We start from the raw sequence: 14547 nt of genomic DNA, 5'->3' as shown, positions 1-14547 counted from the left end.
GAATCTGATAGGAGAAGTCTAAAACGCATCTAGAAGTCTCACTGCAAGGCAACCTGGGAAATGTAGCTTTTAATTGACCAGGCTCGGTAAAAAGTCTGTTAAAAAAAAAAAAAGAAAAAAAGAAAAAAGGCATGCTAATTGTTGTTTGAAATGGCTGTTGAGTGAACCAATTCACAACATCTACCACAAAGTGTTTGCAAATATTTGAGACAAAAAGAATATTCATTAACACTTCTAAGAAAAGAATACTAAAGGGTTTTTGTTTTTTGCAGAAATACAAATATATGTAAACATTTTTAAAATTGCATACACCAAAATGTTAGATAGCCATTTTTAGATAGATTCACAGTAAAATTTACTCATTCTTTGATAAATAAAATTCTTCAAAGGGTCATATAAGATAACACACGAAAAGCACTTAGCAGAAGAATGGGTGATAAAGAAATACTCATAAGTGTTAAATATTCATATTTATATAAAATCAAGATAAATCAAGTGAAGCATTGCTAATAACAGTATATTAAATTTACCTATGTAAATCTGTAATTGGTTAAATTAAATATGACCCGATTTGAAATATAAGAAAATGATCATAGTGATTTGACTTATTTACTTTGCATGTGATTTTTAAAAATGCTGGCATGTTTGAATTATAAATCCTACCTAATAATGCATTTTTGAGTATTAAAATGAGAGTGAGGATGAAGCCGATATTCAAGTGCATGCTACAGCATAACCATGTGCAAACTTGCCATAATAATATTCTTCAAAGGAAATTATTTCCTAATAATACTCATAAAATCCTCAATGGATTTTAAAAACAAAATGTACTCTATTTTAACATATCCGTAACATCACAGAGGACAGTGTGAAATATGGTGTCCTGAATAGTTATTTGATAATCCTTTCAAAATTGTGGGACTTCCTTCATTTCCCTGCTATAATCATCAATGCAACTTTAAGGAAAGGCTATCTTACACAATTGTAATCCTCAGAATTGTGTACTAAATAGATTAGGTTCTAACTCATTTAACAGTAGACAATCTAAACACAAAAATCAATTGAGAATCCAACAGTATATTAATTACTGAACCGAAATTCATTTTGTCAGTTGAATTCCATATAAATATAATTTTAGAATATATAAAAATATGGATTTTTATGGTATTTCAAAATGATATTAGAATAAGAGCATGTGTGAATGTCAAATAATCAATGAGATTGAACTGGAAGTTTTTAAACATTTCAATCCATATATCTATGTGCACAGAGGAAAGAGGGATCAATTTTCATTGGAGTGCTTTGTACATTAATGTAATTTCAGGTCACTGGTGTCATGAGGTCAGGACTGTTCTTATAAACAGAAAGAGGCACAGAAGGCAGGAAATTAGAAGATTAAAGACTTCCTCTGCATACATTCCTCGTAACGGAATAAACATGATCTGGCAAATGAGGTTACCAATTAATCAGAAAGTCCAGAGAATTCCTGGTTGGGAATTGGTAACATCAAGTGAATACACAGCTCACGTTTCAACAGTTAGTTACCAAGAATTGTACACTATATACTTCTCAGATTTTTTTTATCATCTGCCAATGGGAAAACTATTGCTTTTATGGCTCATTTTTTTCTCTTAATACTGACATATAAAAACATTTTTAAATAGTCATTCTTAATTTTCAGTAAGATAATATTTCAAGATGATTCCTATAAACAGTCAAGAAAAATGTAGAGTTCTTCTAAGCAGAGCTAGGCAACAAGTCCTGATGTAACCATGCACCTCAGATTTCCTTACAATTCGGTCGTCTACAACCCACAATGTGAGACTTCTGAACCAAGTGCCAGCCAATAACAGTGAAAGCAGTGATGAGCATCATCTTAACAACTGTATCATATTCTAAAAAAACACATGTTCCTAGATGACAGTTGGAAAATAATTCCTACCACTTCAGAAGGTATGGTTTATGCATCCCAAGGTAATAAAGCATCAAGAAGAAAGCGACACTAAACTTATCGCTACTCTAACAAGATTATAAAAATGATTTAAGATTAACCTGAAACACCAGGGCCCTTTGTGCGAAGGAAGATGTGCACTCAGTTTGCTGACGATGCTCATATCATTTAAGGGAACATCATCTAACACATGTTGGAGCAGAAATTCCCTTTTGTAACACAAAAGCATAAAACTTTGAGTTAATATGAGTGTTATGAAGATAAATAAGTGAAATGATTTTTTGTATAAAATAACAAGGCATACTTTAGTTTGCTGAAAAAGAACACCAATAATTTGAGAATCCCAGAAAGGGTAGTCTTACATAATTCATTTGAATGAAATAAACCTAGCAAAATAAAAAAAAAGTAGGTCTTTTCAAATTCTCCACTAATATAGGTACATACAGATGTCCAAACATGAATTGTAGAGAAATGTGCATAAAGGATTATATTTAAATTTGTTATTAGTACACAAGATTGGTTTTGTCACTCTAAAGACCCTCAGAAGTTTAACCGTGCTTTCATCTTAAGTTTACATGTAACTTCTACAAAGTTATTTTTTTTTCACTTTTGTAAAACTCTAAAAAAAACTAACAAACATTTCTTCCTATGCAAAATTAAAAAAGAAAATAGAGACAGAACACTAGTGCTTCCTCCATAGTTAGGCCTGAGACTAAAACACCTTCAAGAAGGTGTAGATGGGCAGGGGATCTCCACCCAAACCGAGAAGCCAGAGGGAGTAACCCCAGAAAAATCCGTGTAGTTGCACGCTTACGATGAGAAGGAGCCCAGTGGATGGAAACTTTTCGTTGAAAGATTACAATCTATTTAGGGTAATTTGTTATTTCAGTGAGTAAATTTCAAAACTTAAGAATGTCTTCATGGGGAAAAATGTGTCTCTATGACTAGAGTTGACTATGACACACTAAAAGTTGTCAACGATTTTTAATATCTAAATAAATATTTTCTTGCTTTTTCATAGAAATGAAAATGAGATAATAATGAATAAATAACTGGTTCTTCATGAGATATATTTTGAAAAAGCTCATCTGCTGAGTCATAGAGATGCCAGAACACCAATTCTTATGAAAAATGCTTGATGGAGGAACAATTAAAGAAATTAAACAACAGCAAAAAAAAAAAAAAAAAATGTGTTGAAGGTTCCAAAAGCACTATAAGAAGAAAGGAAATTTCAACAGAGAATTCCCAAAGGGCTCACAACGGCTTTGATCACATTGAAGATTTTGAATTCTCACTGTTTTCTCATTTTTAACTTTATTTTCAAAGTTGCATCAAGCCTTTTAAATTTATCCTATACTGAACAGATAATTATGAGACTATAATCTTAAAGCAATCATTCCTTACCTTTGATTCTTGAACTTTCTTGACTTCTTTCCTGCTGGAATTAAAACAAAAATAGGTCAAAATCTGTAAGTGATTAACAGCCTGATATAAATATCACTATAACTAAAGACTTGTCTAAATGTTTTGTTGTACATATACCCAGGAGTCATTGTAACACAATTCTCACCTTAACAAATACTTATGTCAAATCTTTTATTAGAGTAGTAATCATTCTTAGTGGAAAGAAATTTCTCTAAGAAACCAGTATATGAATATGAATTTATAAATAAATGAACAAATGGTTGATGAATAATAAATTTTCATGTCTTTTGAATGCCTTAGGCCATTCCATTTACTTCAAACTGATTATGAATGATGTCTTTGGAATTTGCTTTCAAAATTTCTACATTAATCATAAGTTGTTGGCGAGGGAAAAAGTTTAGGGGGAACAGTGGAGAATTCACCAAAATACACAAAAGATATTTAAACTGTCTTTCCTTCATTTTCACTTAGAATTGGTCTCTATCTCACTTCTCGAAGGTGAAAGTTGACAACAATTCTATTATTTACTGAAAGGCTGCTTCAGTCAGACCCGTCTTTCAATTTGACATACTCCTTATTAGTTACCAGGCAACACAAAAGAATTAGCTTGCTTTCAAGTTTTTAAGTAGAAATTGTGCACTCTATGACTTCTCGATTAATATTCAAGCACAGTTTACTTTGTCTAAAAGTTTTAGGGTTTCACACTAAAAATAATTTTGAAATATGCTTCTAATAAAAAGTGACCATTATATGTGAATACCGAACTGCAGAATTGTATTAATGCCAATAAATTTTGATAACATTAATAACATAGTAAAAAATATGAATAATTTCTTTTGCCATGAGCATTAATCCCAGAGTCAGATCTTGAGGACAAAAATGCATATTGACAAATGTATATTCATTGAACCAGCTAGTGCCATGTATAATTCCATTAGACATTAACACTTTGTGTTCTAATTCTCTTATCTTAATTCACCTAGCCCTTGTGTTTGAATTCTGTACTACCCTTTGTTAATTGATTTTTCCAGTCCTGATTTATTTTTAATTTAAAGTATCTGTTGTTAACTTAAACTAAAATTTAAATATAAATTACATGTTTTAAAAATATGTTATCATTTCATAATTAGAGGACAAACAGGCTTAAATTTTTTGGAGGTATCTGTTAATGAAAAAAATCTCTCTTCGCCATTTACTTATTCATTTAGTCATTCATTCTTTCAACAGATATGTATATATTACTTTTCTGTGCCAGGTATGGCTCCAGGCAATAGGTTATAAGGGATAGACAAGACAGAAAAAAAAAAAAACCATGTAGATATGGAATGTCCTACATGAGGATAATGAGTCCTATTTAGAAGCTAGGACTTATTTTCATTGTAAACAGAGGTTTGCAATGATAAAGTTATGTTTGATTAAAATTCTGAATGAGATGAGAGGATGAGTAAAACAACTGTAGTTTTCCTGAGGTACAAGAGTTCTTGGCATCGTCGAAAATACCAAAGAGACCTGTGACTGGACAGGACTGAGTCAGGGCAGTTTAGCAGGAAATGCAATCAGGAAGCAATAGAAGTAGGTAAATTAGCACTTGAAGCATTTGTTAGATCTCTGTGTTTAGCACTGAGAGGGCTGGAAAAAATATTGAAAATTTCTTCTTAGAGGAATAATCTTACCTGAATTACACTTAAATAGAACCATTCTGGCTATTGAGAATAGGATGAACAGGGCAAGGACAAAATTAGAGGGACCAGTAAAGTGCGTAAGACAGCCATCTAAGTGAGAGGCGATAATGACATAGAATGGCGTGGTGGCTGTAGAGCTGAAATGTCAGTTAAAGCTGGCAATACTTTCTGATAGAATAAATATCGCGTGGGAGAGAACAGACAAGAGTGATTTCAAAGGTCTGAGCCATTAGAAGGATGGAGTTACCTCTATGATGAGGAAAATGGACCAAAAAAAAAAAAAAAAAAACAAACCACAAACAAGCAAATAAATAAAACAATTGTATCACTTCTTCACTTGCCTTCTAGTATTGTCCTCCTCTAAATTCTTCTCTTGCTGTTTGGCTACCCCTGTTCCAGCTCCTTTGCTAGTTCCCCCTCATATCCTCAATTTCTATGTATTAGTTTCCTAGACATCGAACCCTCATTTCTCTTTAATACATCTCACTCCTACTGTGATCTTCACCATTCTCCCGCACATTAGTGTTACCTTTCCCCGAGGACCCTAAAATTTATATCTCCAGCTAATCTTTACTTCTGAACTCCAGACTCAAATATTCAACTGTATTTTTGAGATTTTTACTTGGAAATCTAATAACAGCCTGGCATGACCAAACTGAACTTCTGATCTTCTCTTACTTCTTTAGGCATCTTTCTCATCGTCCTGATACCTCTATCATTCTAGTTGATCGTTTACAATAAGCTTTGTCTACTGTGTCTCTTCAGAGCTAAAGAGTCTGAAATTTTGATGGGTTTAATATCCGATTTTGACTTTGCTTTGAGCATCACTCTGAGGATGCAACGTGGACAGATGTTTAAAATGTCTGAAACTCATGGGAGATAGCTCAGTAAGACACATCAATTTAGGAATCAACTCGCTTAGGTGTAAATCATCAGTACTGCATCTGGAGAACATATAAGAGAGTTTAGTAATCTAGAACTGGGTATTGAAAATAATATAAGAAAAATATAGAGTCGAATTAATCGACCAAAGAGAATGGAAGGACATGTTATGGGAGAAAACTAAGAATAAATGGAATTGTGAAATCCCAGAAGATATATTATGTAGGAAGGAAATTTTCAACAGCACAGAGTTTTTCTGGCAGATCAAGCATAATTATGTCTAAGACAATACCCATTAGATACATTGAAATAGAATCATCGACTTCAAAGGAAACACATTTTTGGTGGTATTGTGGAAGTAAAAAGTGGAAGTAAATTGAAGTAAAATTATAAATAAAATTGAAGTTATTCAAGCAAGAACAAAGCTACTGATAAATGTATAAAGTAGTAAAAATGGAATGGGAAAAACATGACCAGGAAAGAAAGACCTAGGATGGTGTACATCTGGAGAGTAAAGTTCATAGAGGTGTTGTGTTTGTTTGTTGGTCTTTTCGTATGTCTGTTTGTTTTATTGTGTTTAGTTTTATAATATTTATATTACTGAGAATTGAGAATGTATAAATGATAAGAGATAGTACAAATGGAGAGGAGTAAATAAAAGGAGGAAATAATGTGACTGATTTTATAAAGATATTGAAATAGTACACATGATACAGAACACGAATCGGAGCAAAATTTAGATAGAAGGAAAACCAGTTCCTCTAATATGACAGATGGGCACAGGAAGGGGTGGTCAGTGATGCAGGAGGTTCGCAGGATGATGTGATGAATTAAACATGTTCAATCTGTGATTTATTTTCTTTATGGAATAGAAAATGCGGGTTGAGTGGTAGAGGAGATTGGTTTGTCAGAAATCTGAAGAGACAGAGTAGATTTTAAATGGACCGCTTTTGGTGAGTGTAGGTGAGTAGAACGGCTTGATATCGTTGAAATCCTAATTAAGTTTTGCCATTATAAATCTGTAGTAATACTGATGTCAGCAATTGTAACTATGGTCAAGTAGGCTTAACACTCACTGATATCCTATTTATTTGTTTCTTAAAATCGAATTCTCTGTTTACACAATTGTATGTACTTATAAATCACCAACGAAAATATCCTTAAATATTCTACAAAGTAGAAATGTTTAAGAAGAATGTACTTAAAGACAATAAAATAGCAACTAATTTAATGGACTGGAAAGAATGGAAATGAACGTGAGAAGTAAGAAGAGAGCAAGAATAAACTATTCCATTTACTGTCAAACTCATATTAGAACCCTGTCGGTGGAGACATATATATAATTTAGGATTTTGAAAGTAACATTTTAAATTTGCTCATATGACTGTGACTAAAACGTTGCATTATTCACCTGGCAATATATTGAAATCTAGCTTACTGGTAAAAATGAACAAATAGATCCTTGCAGACAATATGATAGAGATTAACAAAGGCAATAAATAAAATAAAATAAGATGACAAATATTTTAAAAATAATTTTAACCGTGCAGTGTAGATAATATTTCATTGTGAAAGATGTCCAGCATAACTTTGGATACATTTAAAGGAAAGGAAATATCTATTTAATTTTTGAAATACTATTTATATTTTTTTCTAAAAGAATTTAGGGGTAGTTGTATTTTTAATATTGATAGTACACAGCCTAACTGGGTTTAGATCCTTTACCCATTTACCTCATTTTTGTGTGAAGAAATTCAAAATATATTGGAAGGTATTAATCTTCTCATGACCATATTACTACTTTAATAAGGTATTGACATACTGAACTAGTCACGCCATGAGTAGTTTAGTTTAGAATATACAGGTTTGTTTGAAATATATACATAGCCAGCACTGTGCTACAAGACAGGGATTAACTATGCATAATATAACCATCTGATCTCAGGAGTTCAAATTCTATCTGGGAGACTGACAGCTATCAATTACAAACAATGATATAGAATTTATAGGATGACATAGAAACAAAAATGGAAGAAGCAATTGTCAATGCTGAGTGTGGAGCAAAGGGAGAATTCATAGTGAAGGTGTTGCCTGAGCTAAGAATTGAGGAATGGCAAAACAATTTGCTGGGAAAAAGAGTATTAGGTTGTGCAAGTCACCAGATTTTAAAATATTTAATCCTTTGGTTGAAACTGAATAGTTAAGCATAGCTCGGCTATATAATTTTTAGACATAAGGTTATATAAATCTATATTCAAGAAAGTTCTTTTCTATTTCCAGAAGAAAATTTACACTCACTTAAATATTATAGCTCAAACTATTTGGTGAAGAGGCATGTAAATTAAATAAACATGCCAATTATTGTAAAATTTTGGCAGTGCGTTTTTTGGAGCGTGAAAAATAATGATATCTCATTGTGGTTTTAATTTGCTTTTCTCAGGGGACGGTGTGCAGTAGCAGCATGCTCTCGGGATGCTCGGTCAACCTGGCTGTAGTTCCAAAGGGCAGTTAGAGAACAGTAGCAGCTCAGGCCCAGTGATGGCAAGCCAGTGACAGCTTAAAAACCTGGGGACAGGGCACAGAATTGCAGCACCACAGCCTGGTGATCGCAGGTCAAAGGCACAGCTTAGGCCCTGGGATATTGGAAGAACAGCAGCAGCTCCTCCCTAGTGATGGCGGAACAAAGTGGTAACTTAGGACCCCAGGGGTGCATCGTGGAGTTGTAGTAGCACAAACACGGTGATGGTGCGTCACAGCCCAGCCTTGCGGCCCAGAAGGCAGAATGCAGAGCTGCAGGGGTGCAGCCCCAGTAAACAGCAAATCAAAGCCTTGACGTAGAACCCCAGGGCAGGGTGCAGAGCAGCACCAGCTCCCATCTCACAGATAGCTAGGCACTGTGGCACTCCATCCCGGACAGCAGGGCAGAGCAGTGAGTGGGAACTGTGAGAGGAGGTCTCACCGCAGACACAGCACCAGCTGCAGAGAAGAGATGCAGTGGTAGAGACTGTGGGCTGCTTCATCAGCTGGGTTCAGTGTTGGTGAAGACCGGGGAGGTCTTTAGTAGCAAAAGCTGCAAACGCCCTTAGCAGTGAGGCTTGCTCAGGTTCTCCTGCTCTGCTCTTCCCCGTGGGGTAATAATCTTCTGAGGCATACCCCTTGGTGTCAGGCTGCTCTGGACTGGGGGGCGGGGTGGTGTAGGTAAAATGCTTCCTGTGGGTTTCTATGAGGGCTTAGCCAGGTTTTGAACTCCATACAATGTCTGTTTGCTTCTTCTACATTACAGTCCAGAGCTTGCCCAGAGCTATTTTCATCAGTTTGTAGTTTCTTATTGTTTTTGTCGTTTGTGGGGAGGTAAGCATTGGCACCTTTCAGCCCTCCATCTTGCTGATATCACTTCCTGTTTATAATGGTGGATGCCAAAGCCTCTTCCTTCAACAAACTTATATTCTCGATTAAAACATATGCAAGATACAGAAAAAATAAAATCTCTGAATAGTTTACATGAGCAACACTCAGTAGAATATTACAGACAAACATACAGTTTGGACGGTCAGTAATACCTCTAATTTCCCCATATTGTCAGTATTTTTTGTCCCTTTAGGAAAATCCAAAGACTTTATAAATACATATAGTACTACACACACATACATGTGCAAACATTTAAATTTGATCATTAAAACCTTATTCAATCTATAAGCATATCATTCTCTTTCCAGTTTTTATAGATTTCAAGTCATCAAGGGATGAAAGTCACCAAGAAAATAAAGACAGAAATGTAAATAAGAAAACAAAAATGAGTAGTGAAAAAGTGTTCAAGCTATTGAGTCATGGTAATATTATGAACTAGATATGCTAAAAAAGCCATCCCTTCAGAGTTATGGGATCCAAAATCAAGAGGTAGCTGGAAATGTCAACTGTCAGCTAATGCTGAGACAGAGGACTTTGGTCTTGCTCAGTGTGTCCTATCTGGGGAGGGCAGACAAAAGATTTTGGGACAGTGCAAACTGAAGTGTTGGAATTGAGATGTTGGCATAACACTAAAACCCATGAAGTAGATTAGGGAAAAAGTTTAAACTTATATTACCTGCTAATTCTTTTGGGGGGGGGGAAATCTATAAAAGCAAGATTCAAACATGTAAGTGAGGAGCTATAATAAAAAATATGAAAAACTATTGAAGATCAAAGATTGTCATCATAACTAGTGTAGGAGACTGAGGAAAAGTGGTTGGAGATCAGATTAAAAGAAACCTTTGGAGATTCACATTTACCTCTCCGCCTACCCAACTCCAAATGCCTTATAAATGCCTTTTCCATTGACACTGTAACACACTATGTAGCAAAAACCTCAAAGCCCGCTGTCAACAGGATATGTTCAGTGAAGCCCGAACCCCCAGCTGGAATGTGCTGGCTGGTTGTACAGTCTTGCCTATGTATCTCTCTACCTACTCTATTTCAAAATAACAAGGATTTATGAATTACAGTCTAAGGGCATCGTTTGTTTCAAAGATGCATGTTTCTTTCAGAGAGTTAAAAGGTAAACTCAGTACAGAGAAGCTTGTGGGACATTTGTAGCAACTGGAAGATCAGAGATGGTTCTTTGGTGCCTAAGGATGCTAACCCAGTGGCCACTTCTCTTAGTCTCCCTTGAATCGAATGGGAGCAGTGCCTGACTACCTGCCCTTTCCAACCTGAAAAGCTGATCTTCCGACTGGAACACGACACGATCTTGCAGATCAAAACAACTGGGCACCTCAAAAATACAATTACTACAGAAGAGAAATCAAAAACAAAACAGGCAACATAAACCATTTGAAATAATTATAATTTTTATATAAGTAAGATGAGTATACTTAAAATATTTTAGCAAATGAAATGTCATAAAGAAAAACTAAGTGGAAATATCAAACATGAAAAATATAACAGTAGAAATAATAATGAATATGAGAAATAAGTTAAAAGAATGAATGACATAGATTGATTAATAAAGTATAAGAATGAATTAAGGCAAAGAATCCTGAAAAGACATCTAAAAAACACATCACTGAAGCTAAAGTGATACAGAGCCTCTAAGTAGTAGTGCCATCAACTTAATAGAAATTCCAAAAATATAGAAACCTAAAAATAGAAATAGGAAAGATTTTAAAAAATAATGAAATTATCCACACCATATAAATAATCTATAAATAAAAGTTATAAAATATTGATAAGGACATTAAAAAAAACAACTATTTGCACAGATTTAAATTTAGAGAGATCAATGACAAAAATATATATATTTTTTTAATTCCAAAAAGAAAGAGTGGACACAAGTAAAGGAAAAAAAAATTATTGACATCGGACATCTCAAGCAATATGCTTGTAATAAGACAATGGTATATTTTATATTATTAAATAAAAGTACTTTCAACATTTATTTGTAACTTCATAACAAAATATCCTTAGGCATGAAAAGAATAAAAATGGTTTTGATATTTTGGGTTGTCAATAATTCAGCAGAGTTCTTCACTGTTTCAGTAAAACTTTCCTTTTTCACTTTGAAGAACACTCATAGAGAAAATATGTTATTAAGAAGAGAAAAAAAGTACAGGAGAATATGACATAAAAATAACTTCATAAGACCAAGTATATTGTTGCCTAAATAACAGAATAAAAATAGAAAATAATAAGAAAAACTAGCTCCAAGTTAAAGTAAAGAGAAAGATATAGACAATAATAACTTGGTGTGTTTTGTGAGAAGGGGCTGTAGGAAACAAAATAAAGTGAGTTTAATCTAAAATATTTGTCTTTCTGTAGAAAAATATAAATGTTAAGGAAGTTAATAGATCAATGAAGAGAATAAAATCTAATTTTTATCTTAATTCATCCATGATAATGATAAACACAAACTTTAACACTTAGACAAATTAAAGGAAATCATATCTATAAAATGAAGTAGAAAATAAGAATAGAACATAAAAGTACAGTAAAAACATAAAAGAAATATATATGGCACATGGTGAAAACTAAACCAAATATAATAGTAATAATCATAATTATAAATTATTTAAATTCACCATTGAAAACTCTGATGGGTATAAAAATATGCTATCTTCAATAAGCACTTAAAGGACAAAAATGTATATCTATATATACATTTATTGCATTAGAAAACACAGCAGGTAAAAAATTTGATAAAAGAATTAGAAAAAACATAGTCTTAATAGAAACTATAGAATAAGAAGATACAATGATCATTAACGTATATTCACTTAATAACAGACAACACTGAATTAATATGTAAATTAATTATATTAAGTAATGATTTAATAGATAGAGACATATATATGGGTATATATACACACAAATATATAGACAAATCTAAATACACACAAATAAATACACAAATCAACAGTGTTTTCAACTTTCTAGAAACTGAAAACTCAAGCAAAGAATAATCTGAGCTATGAGTTCTAAAATCGATTAGCTCAAGATAAAGAACTATGCTTACTAAAGAAAAAGACTTGATTTAAAGCGCATTTGTAACACTTACAAAAATTAAATACGTATTAGGCTATAAGGAAAGTTTCAAAAAGATGGGCAAATTATACATACAATTTTATTAAGATAATATTCAGTAGTATCAGAACTATATCAAAAGGATGCTGAAACTAGAATCCGATAACCAGAATCTAAATAACAGATTACCATACAATCTTTGATTAAACAGGAAATCTTAAAATAATTCTGAAACATTTAGATTGAAGCAAATGAAGGTCCTGCATGACAAAACTCACAGAGTTATGGAAAGATAACATTTGCGGGAAATTTATATCTTTAATTATCAGAAAACGAGAAAGGTTATAAAATATGAACCATGTATTAAACTTAAGAGGTTAAAAGGTAAAAACAGCATAAAGAAAACTAATGAAGGGTTGACATCGAGGAAATAGAAAAAAAAAGAAATGAAGGATATGTACAAAATTTAAACTGGGATTTTCTTTTTATTAAGATTAATTAGATCTCTGAGGCAAACTTTTTTCAAGACTGAATTAAAAAATAAAAGGTAAAATGTTAAGAGTAAACAGAATGTGGTATAAAAAATTAGAAATACAGACAACTGAGATTAAATGTAAGTGGTATTTAAACATTATATTCTAATAAGATTTACATAATTATCTTAGATGTAAATGATACATTTCTGAAAAAGAAAAAGGGCAAAATGAAATAATCAAGGGAATGAAAGTGTGCATTGAGAAACAAATTTATTTTAAAAATCACAAAAACGAAACAAAAATGCTTGAAACGGCCATCAAAATCTCTACTTCCAAATGCCCAAATCTAAATGCCTTTGCACATGATTTCTACTACATGTTCAGAAAATAAATATTTTGCATATTAGAAAAAAGTTTTTTAAAAAATGTAAAATTAAAATCAAGTAGAAACAATTCCCTGCAAACCATACATTATAAAGCTTAGAAATGATGACGGGTTCCTTAAGGCATAGGGTGGAAGGATGACCTTTGCAGAAATCTTTCCAGTAAAAGGTCTGTATGGGTAACAACTGATGCAGTCATTCCAAGAAAAATCGATTTGTAAATATTAGGGATTCGACGATTAGAAGTTATAATAAAATAGCATGAAAAGATCCTAGAAACAAAGTAGTAAGCGGAAAAAATCGACACAAGAACAAAAGCAATGTTACTCTTTATGTGAACACGAAACTCAGAAGTAGAGCAAAATACGTTTTTATAGGAATACATACAAATAAAATTATTGATCAAAATAAAATGGTTGACAACAAAGAAAAGACTTAAGTGTAGAATGAGAATAAAACATAATAGTGAGATGGGTGAAATTTAGATGGATGATAGGTAGACAGATAAATAACAAATCGTTGATAGATATGAGATAGACAGATGACATGTAGATACATACATGTATAAATAGATATATGTATAGATAAAAATAAAATAGATAATTTATTTCGCCAGATGATGATAACAGGTATTTAAAGAATATGCTTTAATTAACTGTCTTATATAGAATTCAAACAAGAGAGATACATACATACATGTCCATAAAATTTTAAAAAAAATAACACTTGGGGCAAATGGTGGCATTTGGGGTATGTCATTTCTAGCCTGAGCTCTAGTGGTAGAAATGTATTCTCTTCATCAACGGTAATTTAGAGTACAAATTCATACTGTTGATATGGCCATAAAAACTCAAGAAATAAACTCAGAGCATTTCTATTTTGGTAGTGCCTTAAGATCCTTTCCAGATGAGAAGTTTTCATCTCTGGTCATTTGTGCCCTCGATTCATGTTCTACAAGGTTCCCAAAACAGAAATAAACAGAACATAATCTTAATCCAAATAAAAAACACATGTGAACATCAGTGGAAGCAAAAATAGATTAAATATGCTGCCTCAAATTTCAAACATCAGGATTACTGGATATAGAATATAAATTAAGATGAAAAGTATTTAAGAAAATGCAGAGAACTATGAATATGGTACATTTTAAAATACAATGACCAGGATAATTTAAAATAACCTAACCAGTTAACAAGTTGAACAGTACCAAACTGAAGAGAATTAAAGAATTGGAAGACAAATCTGAATGGGTC

General features: G+C 32.7%; 1 protein-coding gene across 5 annotated transcripts in view; it reads right to left on the bottom strand.

Annotated features, from left to right (window-relative positions):
• Positions 1-14547, bottom strand: part of FSTL5 (follistatin like 5) — a 798802-nt gene that overhangs the window by 392610 nt on the left and 391645 nt on the right. For 4 of the 5 annotated variants that reach the window (XM_036233987.1, XM_036233989.1, XM_036233988.1 and 1 more), the window contains one exon: positions 3356-3389. In XM_036233987.1, coding sequence (XP_036089880.1) covers positions 3356-3389 — 34 coding nt within the window. The remainder of the gene's footprint in view (positions 1-3355; positions 3390-14547) is intronic. The other variant, XM_036233990.1, reaches the window with a different exon arrangement.

The sequence above is a fragment of the Rousettus aegyptiacus genome, unplaced genomic scaffold (assembly GCF_014176215.1).
Source record: "Rousettus aegyptiacus isolate mRouAeg1 unplaced genomic scaffold, mRouAeg1.p scaffold_m13_p_16, whole genome shotgun sequence".
Classification (NCBI taxonomy): domain Eukaryota; kingdom Metazoa; phylum Chordata; class Mammalia; order Chiroptera; family Pteropodidae; genus Rousettus; species Rousettus aegyptiacus.
This window is presented reverse-complemented; position numbering and strand designations above follow the sequence as displayed.